Here is an 18,223-nt window from a genome sequence, read left to right on the forward strand (position 1 = left end):
CAGTGGGGTTGATTTTAGTTGTGACACACATAGGAACAGGCACTTCCCCTGATTGCCTGCTTTAATTGCAGCCCTTTAATTGGTGCGTGTCGGCTGCACTGTGTTTGCTCTCTGCTCCCGTCTGATTGGCTGAGGAGATGAGCAGCTGTTTGCAAGTGACCTATGACACATCCCTGAGGAACGCCCATGTAAGGCATGCACCCCCAGCACTCACTGACTAGACTAGGGGAGAGAGTTATTGTGTGTGCTTGTGTGTGTTTGTTTGACTATGTGTGTTGCAATGTGTTTTTTTTAATACACGTGTGTGTACTTGCGCGTGCAGCATGGCTAGATAGCTCAGGAACTGCATTTAAACTGACGTACTTTCATGTTCTCAGCACTCGTCCCACAAGAATAATCTCTTCTTTGAAAAGAAAGACAACATTGACTGGCTGCACAAACGAGTGTTGGGTGAAACACTGCCAGGATTCATAGCTGGATGCACAACACACACAGAGTTAACAGCATTCTCTCAAGGAATTAGCCTACATCCCTCTTGCCATGGATACGGCATGCTTTCACAGTCACACACCCCCCGGGCCGCATATGAAGAACCAGATTGATTTCTACAATGAACGTGTACAGTAAATAGTCAACCAGCATTAGTAAAGATTGTCGTCACTAAAGGTAAAGCTTTATCTGTTTTTGTCATTGTAGTTCATGTCAGAACAGTGAGTCTTGTCTCTCCTAGTTAGCATCATGTGTGATCATTCCTACTCATGGAAGCCTAATCTATGCTTTCACAGTCTAAAGGTTTAACCACATGTGTGCAAATCATCCGTGAATCTTTATGGATACACAGATCGGCAGATGGATCTTGGTTGATATTTTTTATTTGTGTGTTTGTGTGGTGCAGGGATTCGGGACTGTGATGGATTCAAAACTTGACATTTTAAACTTGAACTGACCTGGAGGACGGTCTGGATCTTAGCAGAGACGTCGGCTTGCTCATAGAGCTTGATGCCCTCCTGGGCTCCGTTGGGGGACACCACAATCTGCTGCAGGTGGGCCAGCACCACACTGTGGGCCGCAGCCACCGCGTTGAACTTGTCAAACAGCAGCTCCAGCAGTTCCAGCAGCAGCCTGCAGAGGGCAGCAGAGAGAGAGGTTGTGGTGAGGACGGCTGGTGGGATAACAGGTGAAGAAGCTCCAATACACAGCCCAAACACTGGCCCCGTTAGAATACTCATAATGCCTCCTTCCTTCCTTCCTTCTGAAATTACTTCAAGGAAGGGAGGAAATGAATGATACAGTTGAAGAGTATTGGAATAGGGTGCTAAGATGCAGCAGGTACTAAGACCCAGTTTGAATTCCTTTCAAATGCATCCTTTCTTCCTTCCTAGGGTTTCACCTCAGTGTTAGAGTGATTACGTTAAGGAAGGGAGGACGGTTGATATTCGAACAGAAATGCAAACTGTTCTTATCAATTCATCCCAGGTCAGTTGTATTGTGAGGCTCACACAGGTTAAGAGTTAGAACAGAGGTAAAGACAACTGATCCTGGACCACTGATGGTGGACCATCAGGAGGTCTCTAAGGCAGCACCACTCCTGTCAGCCTCCAGGTCTAAAAGCTCCTCTCTACTCTCATTGACTCTCATTCAATAACTGACTACTAACGGAGAAGCTAATGCATAGTAGTCAAAACCATTCTGACCTCAGCTCAACGTTAAAGCTAAATTATGAAATTATATTTCTGATTCAAACCTGCTCTTTAGTAGAGTACTTCAGCCTCCACCAGTCCACACAAGGACCAATCTTTCAATGTAAAGAGGGAAAATACAATAAGTATTCTCTTAATTGTGGTTGGTTAAGTGCATATATCTGTTGGAACAGGAGTGAAGCACTTCGTTTTTGTAAGGTACTACATATCTGAGGAGAAGTATTTAACAATGTAAGTCTTCTCTCTAAGCATACTGTATTCTGACCTGAAATACACAACACTAGAGCCTAGAGAGGAAAAGTGACCAAACAGGTAGTGAAGTCAAGCCGTCAGCCCACCGATCCAGACATTAGCTTTGAGTTTAGAGTCTCCTCAGGCCTCAGGCTTTGTTCGTGTGGCGTTAACCAACCTGCCTCAGCAACAACTACAATTCATTAACTTAATAAACATTCAGAAATCTACTTCAATCGGCAGGCAAAAGGAGCCTCACCCGGGTAGCTGGTTTGGGCTGAGCGGTTGAAAAGAACAGTGGAGGTACTGGCAGAGTGTTACCCCAGTCACACAGAGGCAGCTGGCTCTGACTACAATTAGCAGCATCTGTCAACGTCTCTGGTTCCACTAGGACTCACACACATCTGGTGGTCTTTTCTTTTCAGGGATGTGGGGACACTTCTGACTTTATTTACTGAGGAAGGTTGGGCTAAACGCCGTGCCGGATCTGAACGGTACATATACACCAGAGGCTGAGTGAGTTTAGGAGAGACATGGGATCTTCGCCTAACTTTTTAAACTTTAGATGAATGTTACATGAAAAGAATATTGGGTGGGGGAAAATGAAGGATGTGAGAAAGAGAGAGAGAGAGATGGATGGAGGGTGTTTGGTTGGTAGTTCATCACTAGACTGGTAGACAGGGAGGGTGTATGTTATGAATGGTTAGGGAGACAGACAGACAGACAGACAGACAGACAGACAGACAGACAGACAGACAGACAGACAGACAGACAGGCAGACAGGCAGACAGGCAGACAGGCAGACATGTTATGAATGGTTAGGGATAGACAGACAGGGAGGGAGTATGTTATGAATGGTTAGGGACAGACAGACAGACAGGGAGTATGTTATGAATGGTTAGGGAGACAGACAGACGGACGGAGGGAGGGAGGGAGGGTGTATGTTATGAATGGTTAGGGACAGACAGATGGAGTGTATGTTATGAATGGTTAGGGACAGACGGACGGACGGACGGACGGAGGGAGGGAGGGAGGGAGGGTGTATGTTATGAATTGTTAGGGACAGACAGACAGGGAGGGAGTATGTTATGAATGGTTAGGGACAGACAGACAGACAGACAGGGAGGGTGTATGTTATGAATGGTTAGGGACAGACAGACAGACAGACAGACAGACAGACAGACAGACAGACAGACAGACAGACAGACAGACAGACAGACAGACAGACAGACAGACAGACAGACAGACAGACAGACAGACAGACAGACAGGGAGGGAGGGAGGGAGGGAGGGAGGGAGGGAGGGAGGATGTTATGAATGGGAGTATGTTATGAATGGTTAGGGACAGACAGACAGACAGACAGACAGACAGACAGACAGACAGACAGACAGACAGACAGAGAGTATGTTATGAATGGTTAGGGACAGACAGACAGACAGACAGACAGACAGACAGACAGACAGACAGACAGACAGACAGACATGTTATGAATGGTTAGGGATAGACAGACAGGGAGGGAGTATGTTATGAATGGTTAGGGACAGACAGACAGGGAGGGAGTATGTTATGAATGGTTAGGGAGACAGACAGACAGGGAGGGAGTATGTTATGAATGGTTAGGGAGACAGACAGACAGACAGGGAGGGAGTATGTTATGAATGGTTAGGGAGACAGACAGGGAGGGAGGGAGTATGTTATGAATGGTTAGGGAGACAGACAGACAGACAGACAGGGAGGGAGTATGTTATGAATGGTTAGGGACAGACAGACAGACAGACAGACAGGGAGGGAGGGAGTATGTTATGAATGGTTAGGGACAGACAGACAGGGAGGGAGGGAGTATGTTATGAATGGGTAGGGACAGACAGACAGGGAGGGTGTATGTTATGAATGGTTAGGGACAGACAGACAGGGAGGGAGGGAGTATGTTATGAATGGTTAGGGACAGACAGACAGGGAGGGTGTATGTTATGAATGGTTAGGGACAGACAGACAGGGAGGGAGTATGTTATGAATGGTTAGGGACAGACAGACAGACAGACAGGGAGGGAGTATGTTATGAATGGTTAGGGACAGACAGACAGGGAGGGAGGGAGTATGTTATGAATGGTTAGGGACAGACAGACAGGGAGGGAGTATGTTATGAATGGTTAGGGACAGACAGACAGGGAGGGAGTATGTTATGAATGGTTAGGGACAGACAGACAGGGAGGGAGTATGTTATGAATGGTTAGGGACAGACAGACAGGGAGGGAGTATGTTATGAATGGTTAGGGATAGACAGACAGGGAGGGAGTATGTTATGAATGGTTAGGGATAGACAGACAGGGAGGGAGTATGTTATGAATGGTTAGGGACAGACAGACAGGGAGGGAGTATGTTATGAATGGTTAGGGACAGACAGACAGGGAGGGAGTATGTTATGAATGGTTAGGGATAGACAGACAGGGAGGGAGTATGTTATGAATGGTTAGGGACAGACAGACAGGGAGGGAGTATGTTATGAATGGTTAGGGACAGACAGACAGGGAGGGAGTATGTTATGAATGGTTAGGGATAGACAGACAGGGAGGGAGTATGTTATGAATGGTTAGGGATAGACAGACAGGGAGGGAGTATGTTATGAATGGTTAGGGACAGACAGACAGGGAGGGAGTATGTTATGAATGGTTAGGGACAGACAGACAGGGAGGGAGTATGTTATGAATGGTTAGGGACAGACAGACAGGGAGGGAGTATGTTATGAATGGTTAGGGACAGACAGACAGGGAGGGAGGGAGTATGTTATGAATGGTTAGGGAGACAGACAGGGAGGGAGGGAGTATGTTATGAATGGTTAGGGACAGACAGACAGGGAGGGAGTATGTTATGAATGGTTAGGGACAGACAGACAGGGAGGGAGGGAGTATGTTATGAATGGTTAGGGACAGACAGACAGGGAGGGAGTATGTTATGAATGGTTAGGGACAGACAGACAGGGAGGGAGTATGTTATGAATGGTTAGGGACAGACAGACAGACAGACAGGGAGGGAGTATGTTATGAATGGTTAGGGACAGACAGATGGAGTGTATGTTATGAATGGTTAGGGACAGACGGACGGACGGACGGACGGAGGGAGGGAGGGAGGGAGGGAGGGAGGGACGGAGGGAGGGAGGGAGGGAGGGAGGGAGGATGTTATGAATTGTTAGGGACAGACAGACAGACAGACAGGGAGGGAGGGAGTATGTTATGAATGGTTAGGGACAGACAGACAGGGAGGGAGTATGTTATGAATGGTTAGGGATAGACAGACAGGGAGGGAGTATGTTATGAATGGTTAGGGACAGACAGACAGACAGACAGGGAGGGTGTATGTTATGAATGGTTAGGGATAGACAGGGAGGGTGTATGTTATGAATGGTTAGGGACAGACAGACAGGGAGGGAGTATGTTATGAATGGTTAGGGACAGACAGACAGGGAGGGAGGGAGTATGTTATGAATGGTTAGGGACAGACAGACAGGGAGGGAGGGAGTATGTTATGAATGGTTAGGGACAGACAGACAGGGAGGGTGTATGTTATGAATGGTTAGGGACAGACAGACAGGGAGGGAGGGAGTATGTTATGAATGGTTAGGGACAGACAGACAGGGAGGGAGGGAGTATGTTATGAATGGTTAGGAACAGACAGACAGGGAGGGAGGGAGTATGTTATGAATGGTTAGGGACAGACAGACAGACAGACAGGGAGGGAGTATGTTATGAATGGTTAGGGACAGACAGACAGGGAGGGAGTATGTTATGAATGGTTAGGGATAGACAGACAGGGAGGGAGTATGTTATGAATGGTTAGGGACAGACAGACAGACAGACAGGGAGGGAGTATGTTATGAATGGTTAGGGACAGACAGACAGGGAGGGAGGGAGTATGTTATGAATGGTTAGGGAGACAGACAGACAGGGAGGGAGTATGTTATGAATGGTTAGGGACAGACAGACAGACAGACAGGGAGGGTGTATGTTATGAATGGTTAGGGACAGACAGACAGGGAGGGAGGGAGTATGTTATGAATGGTTAGGGAGACAGACAGACAGGGAGGGAGTATGTTATGAATGGTTAGGGACAGACAGACAGGGAGGGAGTATGTTATGAATGGTTAGGGACAGACAGACAGGGAGGGAGTATGTTATGAATGGTTAGGGACAGACAGACAGGGAGGGAGTATGTTATGAATGGTTAGGGACAGACAGACAGGGAGGGAGTATGTTATGAATGGTTAGGGACAGACAGACAGGGAGGGAGTATGTTATGAATGGTTAGGGACAGACAGACAGGGAGGGTGTATGTTATGAATGGTTAGGGATAGACAGGGAGGGTGTATGTTATGAATGGTTAGGGACAGAGACAGGGAGGGAGGGAGTATGTTATGAATGGTTAGGGACAGACAGACAGACAGACAGGGAGGGAGTATGTTATGAATGGTTAGGGATAGACAGACAGGGAGGGAGTATGTTATGAATGGTTAGGGAGACAGACAGGGAGGGAGGGAGTATGTTATGAATGGTTAGGGACAGACAGACAGACAGACAGGGAGGGAGTATGTTATGAATGGTTAGGGATAGACAGACAGGGAGGGAGTATGTTATGAATGGTTAGGGACAGACAGACAGACAGGGAGGGAGTATGTTATGAATGGTTAGGGACAGACAGACAGACAGACAGGGAGGGAGTATGTTATGAATGGTTAGGGATAGACAGACAGACAGACAGGGAGGGAGTATGTTATGAATGGTTAGGGACAGACAGACAGGGAGGATGTTATGAATGGTTAGGGACAGACAGACAGACAGACAGACAGGGAGGGAGTATGTTATGAATGGTTAGGGACAGACAGACAGACAGACAGACAGACAGACAGACAGACAGACAGACAGACAGACAGACAGACAGACAGGGAGTATGTTATGAATGGTTAGGGACAGACAGACAGACAGGGAGTATGTTATGAATGGTTAGGGACAGACAGACAGACAGACAGACAGACAGACAGACAGACAGACAGACAGACAGACAGACAGAGAGTATGTTATGAATGGTTAGGGACAGACAGACAGACAGACAGACAGACAGACAGACAGACAGACAGACAGACAGACAGACAGACAGACAGACAGACAGACAGACAGACAGAGAGTATGTTATGAATGGTTAGGGACAGACAGACAGACAGACAGGGAGTATGTTATGAATGGTTAGGGACAGACAGACAGACAGACAGACAGACAGACAGACAGACAGACAGACAGGGAGGGTGTATGTTATTAATGGTTAGGGACAGACAGACAGACAGACAGACAGACAGACAGACAGACAGACAGACAGACAGACAGACAGACAGACAGACAGACAGACAGACAGACAGACAGACAGGGAGGGTGTATGTTATTAATGGTTAGGGACAGGTACAAATCACAATGAGACATACCTCAGTGAGCATGAGGGGTCCATCTTATGTGGTGAGGAGATACAATGGGATCTCTGTTCCACACACACACACTTGCTCACACACACATACACACACACACACACACACAGCCCCCCCCACCAGGTTCTGACCTTTCACCTGTTCTCTTCCCTCATCCCTCGTTCCATGTGATGAATCTCTGGTTTTACAGAGCAGAGAGAGAGAGAGCCCCATTCCCCTCGTTTTCTCACACAGCAGGCCATTCTAATAGATCTTCTCAATTCCCTGAAGGATGGAAGACACAGACACCCAGGTGATGGACGGCAGAGAGAGGGTCTCCGGAGCGAGGAGGGATCACGCACTGCGGTCAAGAGGTCATTCAGGGTGTGTGTGTGTATGTGTTTAAGTGTGAATTAGTCTGTGTATTAATACATGTGTGTGTTGAGTGAATGTGTGTGTGTGAGGTGGGCTAGCTGGGACCCTAACTCACCCAGGAGAATGGTATTTATTGTCGCCTGGAGTGTCTTCACAGGAACCATTACGCTAAGTGACTGTGCCAGGTCATCACCCCGACACACACAACACTGGCTATATGAAATAAACTGGCTATATGATCAGCCATAGTCCATAACCTGGCTAGTTGCATCATCAGACATACTGTATGTACCAGGGTAGCAACATTCCCAGGCTTCTAACCCGGATTTCTAGAAAACCTGGGAATTTGGGGAAAGTTATCAGAATGTTGCAAGTCTAACCAGGATAAACACCAACAGATCTTCAATATGACAATCCAATATGTCTGTGACACCATCTGGGTAGCTATCTTACTGCCCCCATATCACCATGTCAACCAAATTCCTCTACTATTAGATTAGAAGAAGAGACAAAGCACAGGAAATAGGCTCTAGATCAGTATTCAAATCAAAGGACTGCACAGTGAGGATGTTTTACAGGAACCCTTTAGAGATGCTGTGCAATACGCTGGGCATTGTCTACTGAACAGCACCATCTATGTGTTGCTCATTATGCCAGACAGAACACCTTGCTACACTTCTTCTATAGGGGTTTCCATAGCAACGGGCCTCGGCTTGAACTTGTGTGTGTGCGCACAAACACACGTACATACACACACTAATGTAAAAAGGATATGGAGAAGGTGGGGTTGAAAACAAGCTGCACTGTGTTGTCCTATACTGGAGTCAGATCAGATTCAGCACACGATGGGAGCCAAGGCCTGACCCAACATCTCTGACAGAATAACAACACAGTCTCTTTTAAATGCTACAACATCAATGGTGTGTGTGTGTGTGTGTGTGTGTGTGTGTGTGTGTGTGTGTGTGTGTGTGTGTGTCTATGTGTGTCTGTATGTGTGTGTGTGTGTGTGTGTGTGTGTGTGTGTGTGTGTGTGTGTGTGTGTCTGTATGTGTGTGTGTGTGTGTCTATGTGTGTCTGTATGTGTGTGTGTGTGTGTGTGTGTGTGTGTGTGTGTGTGTGTGTGTGTGTGTGTGTGTGTCTTGGCATGTTTATGTTTAAAGCAGCAGTGTGTCTGTTTTTCCATGGTCGATGGCAGGTGTTGTCCCAAATGTCCTGCCTCTACTGTGTTTAACACCTGATTGGCTGTCTGATTAGACGTCTGACTATCCCTGGTGTTGCATAACGTCCAAAAAACTTGTCCCTTCCCTTTTGCCCTTGTTCACTCCCCTTAACAGATCAGATACTAACTGGGTAGGTGTTAAAACTCTACCTAGTTTCCTCCATACTGACTAACTGGGTTGGTGTTAAAACTCTACCTAGTTTCCTCAATATTGACTAACTGGGTAGGTGTTAAAACTCTACCTAGTTTCCTCCATATTGACTAACTGGGTAGGTGTTAAAACTCTACCTAGTTTCCTCCATATTGACTAACTGGGTAGGTGTTAAAACTCTACCTAGTTTCCTCCATATTGACTAACTGGGTAGGTGTTAGATAAACTCTACCTAGTTTCCTCAATATTGACTAACTGGGTGTTTAAAACTCTACCTAGTTTCCTCTATATTGACTAACTGGGTAGGTGTTAGTTAAAACTACCTAGTTTCCTCCATATTGACTAACTGGGTAGGTGTTAGTTAAAACTCTACCTAGTTTCCTCCATATTGACTAACTGGGTAGGTGTTAAAACTCTACCTAGTTTCCTCTATATTGACTATCTGGGTAGGTGTTAGATAAAACTACCTAGTTTCCTCTATATTGACTAACTGGGTTGGTGTTAGATAAAACTACCTAGTTTCCTCTATATTGACTAACTGGGTAGGTGTTAGTTAAAACTACCTAGTTTCCTCTATATTGACTAACTGGGTAGGTGTTAGTTAAAACTCTACCTAGTTTCCTCCATATTGACTAACTGGGTAGATGTTAAAACTCTACCTAGTTACCTCTATATTGACTAACTGGGTAGGTGTTAGCTAAAACTACCTAGTTTCCTCTATATTGACTAACTGGGTAGGTGTTAGTTAAAACTCTACCTAGTTTCCTCCATATTGACTAACTGGGTAGGTGTTAGCTAAAACGACCTAGTTTCCTCTATATTGACTAACTGGGTAGGTGTTAAAACTCTACCTAGTTTCCTCCATATTGACTAACTGGGTAGGTGTTAGTTAAAACTACCTAGTTTCCTCCATATTGACTAACTGGGTAGGTGTTAAAACTCTACCTAGTTTCCTCCATACTGACTAACTGGGTAGGTGTTAAAACTCTACCTAGTTTCCTCCATATTGACTAACTGGGTAGATGTTAAAACTCTACCTAGTTTCCTCTATATTGACTAACTGGGTAGGTGTTAGATAAAACTACCTAGTTTCCTCTATATTGACTAACTGGGTAGGTGTTGCCTAAAACTCTACCTAGTTTCCTCTATATTGACTAACTGGGTAGGTGTTAGCTAAAACTACCTAGTTTCCTCCATATTGACTAACTGGGTAGGTGTTAGATAAAACTACCTAGTTTCCTCCATATTGACTAACTGGGTAGGTGTTAAAACTCTACCTAGTTTCCTCTATATTGACTAACTGGGTAGGTGTTAGCTAAAACTACCTAGTTTCCTCCATATTGACTAACTGGGTAGGTGTTAGATAAAACTACCTAGTTTCCTCCATATTGACTAACTGGGTAGGTGTTAAAACTCTACCTAGTTTCCTCTATATTGACTAACTGGGTAGGTGTTAGCTAAAACTACCTAGTTTCCTCTATATTGACTAACTGGGTAGGTGTTAGTTAAAACTCTACCTAGTTTCCTCCATATTGACTAACTGGGTAGGTGTTAAAACTCTACCTAGTTTCCTCCATATTGACTAACTGGGTTGGTGTTAGTTAAAACTACCTAGTTTCCTCCATATTGACTAACTGGGTAGGTGTTAGTTAAAACTACCTAGTTTCCTCCATATTGACTAACTGGGTAGGTGTTAGTTAAAACTACCTAGTTTCCTCCATATTGACTAACTGGGTAGGTGTTAGTTAAAACGACCTAGTTTCCTCCATATTGACACTACCTAGTTTCCTCCATATTGACTAACTGGGTTGGTGTTAGTTAAAACGACCTAGTTTCCTCCATATTGACACTACCTAGTTTCCTCCATATTGACTAACTGGGTAGGTGTTAGTTAAAACGACCTAGTTTCCTCCATATTGACACTCTACCTAGTTTCCTCCATATTGCCTTCACCTATCCAGTCGTGTCAGATCCGTGAAGGGGAGTAAGCAACTAGGAAAGAGAAGAGGGAGATAACCTTTCTGGAATGAAATGCAGCCAAGGTCTCAGCACTAACGTAAACCCAGTAGTCACAATGCTTCAGGACAGGTGAACCAACGACCACCTCCTGAAACGTGGAGAACGGCTAGGATTAGAGGGCACAAGTTACACACACAGACACCGTGAAAACAGACGGCGTCCAAAAAAAACAAGTGTTCATCTCAGCTGAAGGTAAGTGCTTTCTTAAGTGCCGTCATTATGTCCCTTCTCTTCCAGTATCTTGTGATTTCCTGTTTTTTTTCTGCGGAGTGAATGAATGCTGAGGGGAAAAGCAGAGGCTGGGTCTTGGCTTTCTGGATTACTCCATTTCCTTAAATGAGGGAGTTATGAAAAACGTGCGGGGAAACAGCAGGAATTGATCCAATGGGGTACAATAGAGGTGGAGGAGAAAACAGTAAAACAGCTAGCAATGAACGGACTGAGGAGATGGAGAACAGAGGAGAACAGAGGAGAGGGAGAACAGAGGAGGCTGAGGAGAGGGAGAACAGAGGAGGCTGAGGAGAGGGAGAACAGAGGAGACTGAGGAGAGGGAGAACAGAGGAGGCTGAAGAACAGAGGAGGCTGAGGAGAGGGAGAACAGAGGAGACTGAGGAGAGGGAGAACAGAGGAGACTGAGGAGATGGAGAACAGAGGAGACTGAGGAGAGGGAGAACAGAGGAGACTGAGGAGAGGGAGAACAGAGGAGACTGAGGAGAGGGAGAACAGAGGAGAACAGAGGAGAGGGAGAACAGAGGAGGCTGAGGAGAGGGAGAACAGAGGAGACTGAGGAGAGGGAGAACAGAGGAGACTGAGGAGATGGAGAACAGAGGAGACTGAGGAGAGGGAGAACAGAGGAGACTGAGGAGAGGGAGAACAGAGGAGACTGAGGAGATGGAGAACAGAGGAGACTGAGGAGAGGGAGAACAGAGGAGACTGAGGAGAGGGAGAACAGAGGAGACTGAGGAGATGGAGAACAGAGGAGACTGAGGAGAGGGAGAACAGAGGAGACTGAGGAGAGGGAGAACAGAGGAGACTGAGGAGAGGGAGAACAGAGGAGACTGAGGAGATGGAGAACAGAGGAGACTGAGGAGAGGGAGAACAGAGGAGACTGAGGAGATGGAGAACAGAGGAGACTGAGGAGAGGGAGAACAGAGGAGACTGAGGAGAGGGAGAACAGAGGAGACTGAGGAGAGGGAGAACAGAGGAGAACAGAGGAGAGGGAGAACAGAGGAGGCTGAGGAGAGGGAGAACAGAGGAGACTGAGGAGAGGGAGAACAGAGGAGGCTGAGAACAGAGGAGGCTGAGGAGAGGGAGAACAGAGGAGACTGAGGAGAGGGAGAACAGAGGAGACTGAGGAGAGGGAGAACAGAGGAGGCTGAGGAGAGGGAGAACAGAGGAGGCTGAGAACAGAGGAGGCTGAGGAGAGGGAGAACAGAGGAGGCTGAGGAGCGGGAGAACAGAGGAGACTGAGGAGACTGAGGAGAGGGAGAACAGAGGAGACTGAGGAGAGGCAGAACAGAGGAGAACAGAGGAGAGGGAGAACAGAGGAGAACAGAGGAGAGGGAGAACAGAGGAGAACAGAGGAGAGGGAGAACAGAGGAGACTGAGGAGAGGGAGAACAGAGGAGACTGAGGAGAGGGAGAACAGAGGAGACTGAGGAGAGGGAGAACAGAGGAGACTGAGGAGAGGGAGAACAGAGGAGACTGAGGAGAGGGAGAACAGAGGAGGCTGAGGAGAGGGAGAACAGAGGAGGCTGAGGAGAGGGAGAACAGAGGAGACTGAGGAGACTGAGGAGAGGGAGAACAGAGGAGACTGAGGAGACTGAGGAGAGGGAGAACAGAGGAGACTGAGGAGAGGGAGAACAGAGGAGACTGAGGAGAGGGAGAACAGAGGAGACTGAGGAGAGGGAGAACAGAGGAGACTGAGGAGAGGGAGAACAGAGGAGGCTGAGGAGAGGGAGAACAGAGGAGGCTGAGGAGAGGGAGAACAGAGGAGGCTGAGGAGAGGGAGAACAGAGGAGGCTGAGGAGAGGGAGAACAGAGGAGGCTGAGGAGAGGGAGAACAGAGGAGACTGAGGAGACTGAGGAGAGGGAGAACAGAGGAGGCTGAGGAGAGGGAGAACAGAGGAGGCTGAGGAGAGGGAGAACAGAGGAGGCTGAGGAGAGGGAGAACAGAGGAGACTGAAGAGAGGGAGAACAGAGGAGACTGAGGAGATGGAGAACAGAGGAGACTGAGGAGAGGGAGAACAGAGGAGAATGAGGAGACTGAGGAGATGGAGAACAGAGGAGACTGAGGAGAGGGAGAACAGAGGAGGCTGAGGAGAGGGAGAACAGAGGAGACTGAGGAGAGGGAGAACAGAGGAGACTGAGGAGAGGGAGAACAGAGGAGACTGAGGAGACTGAGGAGATGGAGAACAGAGGAGACTGAGGAGACTGAGGAGAGGGAGAACAGAGGAGACTGAGGAGACTGAGGAGATGGAGAACAGAGGAGACTGAGGAGAGGGAGAACAGAGGAGACTGAGGAGAGGGAGAACAGAGGAGACTGAGGAGAGGGAGAACAGAGGAGACTGAGGAGAGGGAGAACAGAGGAGACTGAGGAGATGGAGAACAGAGGAGGCTGAGGAGAGGGAGAACAGAGGAGGCTGAGGAGAGGGAGAACAGAGGAGGCTGAGGAGAGGGAGAACAGAGGAGGCTGAGGAGAGGGAGAACAGAGGAGGCTGAGGAGAGGGAGAACAGAGGAGGCTGAGGAGAGGGAGAACAGAGGAGACTGAGGAGACTGAGGAGAGGGAGAACAGAGGAGACTGAGGAGATGGAGAACAGAGGAGGCTGAGGAGAGGGAGAACAGAGGAGGCTGAGGAGAGGGAGAACAGAGGAGGCTGAGGAGAGGGAGAACAGAGGAGACTGAAGAGAGGGAGAACAGAGGAGACTGAGGAGATGGAGAACAGAGGAGACTGAGGAGAGGGAGAACAGAGGAGAATGAGGAGACTGAGGAGATGGAGAACAGAGGAGACTGAGGAGAGGGAGAACAGAGGAGGCTGAGGAGAGGGAGAACAGAGGAGACTGAGGAGAGGGAGAACAGAGGAGACTGAGGAGACTGAGGAGATGGAGAACAGAGGAGACTGAGGAGAGGGAGAACAGAGGAGACTGAGGAGAGGGAGAACAGAGGAGAACTGAGGAGACTGAGGAGATGGAGAACAGAGGAGACTGAGGAGAGGGAGAACAGAGGAGACTGAGGAGAGGGAGAACAGAGGAGACTGAGGAGAGGGAGAACAGAGGAGACTGAGGAGATGGAGAACAGAGGAGACTGAGGAGAGGGAGAACAGAGGAGACTGAGGAGAGGGAGAACAGAGGAGGCTGAGGAGAGGGAGAACAGAGGAGGCTGAGGAGAGGGAGAACAGAGGAGACTGAGGAGAGGGAGAACAGAGGAGGCTGAGGAGAGGGAGAACAGAGGAGACTGAGGAGATGGAGAACAGAGGAGGCTGAGGAGAGGGAGAACAGAGGAGACTGAGGAGAGGGAGAACAGAGGAGGCTGAGGAGAGGGAGAACAGAGGAGGCTGAGGAGAGGGAGAACAGAGGAGGCTGAGGAGAGGGAGAACAGAGGAGACTGAGGAGAGGGAGAACAGAGGAGACTGAGGAGATGGAGAACAGAGGAGACTGAGGAGAGGGAGAACAGAGGAGGCTGAGGAGAGGGAGAACAGAGGAGGCTGAGGAGAGGGAGAACAGAGGAGGCTGAGGAGAGGGAGAACAGAGGAGACTGAGGAGAGGGAGAACAGAGGAGAACAGAGGAGAGGGAGAACAGAGGAGAACAGAGGAGAGGGAGAACAGAGGAGACTGAGGAGAGGGAGAACAGAGGAGGCTGAGGAGAGGGAGAACAGAGGAGGCTGAGGAGAGGGAGAACAGAGGAGACTGAGGAGACTGAGGAGATGGAGAACAGAGGAGACTGAGGAGAGGGAGAACAGAGGAGACTGAGGAGATGGAGAGCAGAGGAGAGGGAGAACAGAGGAGACTGAGGAGATGGAGAACAGAGGAGGCTGAGGAGAGGGAGAACAGAGGAGACTGAGGAGAGGGAGAACAGAGGAGGCTGAGGAGAGGGAGAACAGAGGAGACTAAGGAGATGGAGAACAGAGGAGGCTGAGGAGAGGGAGAACAGAGGAGGCTGAGGAGAGGGAGAACAGAGGAGACTGAGGAGAGGGAGAACAGAGGAGGCTGAGGAGAGGGAGAACAGAGGAGGCTGAGGAGAGGGAGAACAGAGGAGACTGAGGAGAGGGAGAACAGAGGAGACTGAGGAGAGGGAGAACAGAGGAGGCTGAGGAGAGGGAGAACAGAGGAGGCTGAGGAGAGGGAGAACAGAGGAGGCTGAGGAGAGGGTGTGCTTAAGTGTTTGCTTTACTAGGGTTCCTACAATGAGATGCGGAGAGAGAGGGAAGAGAGGATAGAGACTAATCAAAAATCATTTTCTAGCAGTTCACTCGCTCCCAAAACACTCTTGTCGTACTCACTCTGTCTAAAGCTGAAGCCCAGGATTCAAGTGAAACTTGTCTCCTTCTTGCTTGATGGTTTGTTTGCTTATTAGTGATGGAGACACAGACCCAAACAGTACCTCTCCTCTACTGTTCCTACCTCACCTCAGACCCATACAGTACCTCTCCTCTACTGTTCCTACCTCACCTCAGACCCATACAGTACCTCTCCTCTACTGTTCCTACCTCACCTCAGACCCAAACAGTACCTCTCCTCTACTGTTCCTACCTCACCTCAGACCCATACAGTACCTCTCCTCTACTGTTCCTACCTCACCTCAGACCCATACAGTACCTCTCCTCTACTGTTCCTACCTCACCTCAGACCCATACAGTACCTCTCCTCCACTGTTCCTACCTCACCTCAGACCCAAACAGTACCTCTCCTCTACTGTTCCTACCTCACCTCAGACCCATACAGTACCTCTCCTCCACTGTTCCTACCTCACCTCAGACCCATACAGTACCTCTCCTCTACTGTTCCTACCTCACCTCAGACCCAAACAGTACGTCTCCTCCACTGTTCCTACCTCACCTCAGACCCACACAGTACCTCTCCTCCACTGTTCCTACCTCACCTCAGACCCATACAGTACCTCTCCTCCACTGTTCCTACCTCACCTCAGACCCATACAGTACCTCTCCTCCACTGTTTCTACCTCACCTCAGACCCATACAGTACCTCTCCTCCACTGTTCCTACCTCACCTCAGACCCATACAGTACCTCTCCTCCACTGTTCCTACCTCACCTCAGACCCATACAGTACCTCTCCTCCACTGTTCCTACCTCACCTCAGACCCATACAGTACCTCTCCTCCACTGTTCCTACCTCACCTCAGACCCATACAGTACCTCTCCTCCACTGTTCCTACCTCACCTCAGACCCATACAGTACCTCTCCTCCACTGTTCCTACCTCACCTCAGACCCATACAGTACCTCTCCTCCACTGTTCCTTCCTCACCTCAGACCCATACAGTACCTCTCCTCCACTGTTCCTTCCTCACCTCAGACCCATACAGTACCTCTCCTCCACTGTTCCTACCTCACCTCAGACCCATACAGTACCTCTCCTCCACTGTTCCTACCTCACCTCAGACCCATACAGTACCTCTCCTCCACTGTTCCTACCTCACCTCAGACCCATACAGTACCTCTCCTCTACTGTTCCTTCCTCACCTCAGACCCATACAGTACCTCTCCTCCACTGTTCCTACCTCACCTCAGACCCATACAGTACCTCTCCTCCACTGTTCCTACCTCACCTCAGACCCATACAGTACCTCTCCTCCACTGTTCCTTCCTCACCTCAGACCCAAACAGTACCTCTCCTCCACTGTTCCTACCTCACCTCAGACCCAAACAGTACCTCTCCTCCACTGTTCCTACCTCACCTCAGACCCATACAGTACCTCTCCTCCACTGTTCCTACCTCACCTCAGACCCACACAGTACCTCTCCTCCACTGTTCCTACCTCACCTCAGACCCATACAGTACCTCTCCTCCACTGTTCCTACCTCACCTCAGACCCATACAGTACCTCTCCTCCACTGTTCCTACCTCACCTCAGACCCATACAGTACCTCTCCTCCACTGTTCCTACCTCACCTCAGACCCATACAGTACCTCTCCTCCACTGTTCCTACCTCACCTCAGACCCATACAGTACCTCTCCTCCACTGTTCCTACCTCACCTCAGACCCATACAGTACCTCTCCTCCACTGTTCCTACCTCACCTCAGACCCATACAGTACCCCTCCTCTACTGTTCCTACCTCACCTCAGACCCATACAGTACCTCTCCTCCACTGTTCCTACCTCACCTCAGACCCATACAGTACCTCTCCTCCACTGTTCCTACCTCACCTCAGACCCATACAGTACCTCTCCTCCACTGTTCCTACCTCACCTCAGACCCAAACAGTACCTCTCCTCCATTGTTCCTACCTCACCTCAGACCCACACAGTACCTCTCCTCCACTGTTCCTACCTCACCTCAGACCCATACAGTACCTCTCCTCCACTGTTCCTACCTCACCTCAGACCCATACAGTACCTCTCCTCCACTGTTCCTACCTCACCTCAGACCCATACAGTACCTCTCCTCCACTGTTCCTACCTCACCTCAGACCCATACAGTACCTCTCCTCCACTGTTCCTACCTCACCTCAGACCCATACAGTACCTCTCCTCCACTGTTCCTACCTCACCTCAGACCCATACAGTACCTCTCCTCCACTGTTCCTACCTCACCTCAGACCCACACAGTACCTCTCCTCCACTGTTCCTACCTCACCTCAGACCCATACAGTACCTCTCCTCCACTGTTCCTACCTCACCTCAGACCCACACAGTACCTCTCCTCCACTGTTCCTACCTCACCTCAGACCCAAACAGTACCTCTCCTCCACTGTTCCTACCTCACCTTAGACCCATACAGTACCTCTCCTACACTGTTCCTACCTCACCTCAGACCCATACAGTACCTCTCCTCCACTGTTCCTACCTCACCTCAGACCCATACAGTACCTCTCCTCCACTGTTCCTACCTCACCTCAGAC

At 48.9% G+C, this 18,223-nt stretch overlaps 1 protein-coding gene across 1 annotated transcript in view; it reads right to left on the minus strand.

The window, feature by feature from the left end:
* LOC106609610 (exocyst complex component 4) overlaps positions 1 to 18,223 on the minus strand; it is a 343,805-nt gene that overhangs the window by 271,453 nt on the left and 54,129 nt on the right. The window contains exon 7 of the mRNA XM_045700059.2: positions 948 to 1,122. Within this exon, the coding sequence (XP_045556015.2) occupies positions 948 to 1,122 (175 nt within the window). The remainder of the gene's footprint in view (positions 1 to 947; positions 1,123 to 18,223) is intronic.

This window comes from Salmo salar, chromosome 17 (assembly GCF_965601325.2).
Source record: "Salmo salar chromosome 17, fSalSal1, whole genome shotgun sequence".
Taxonomy (NCBI): domain Eukaryota; kingdom Metazoa; phylum Chordata; class Actinopteri; order Salmoniformes; family Salmonidae; genus Salmo; species Salmo salar.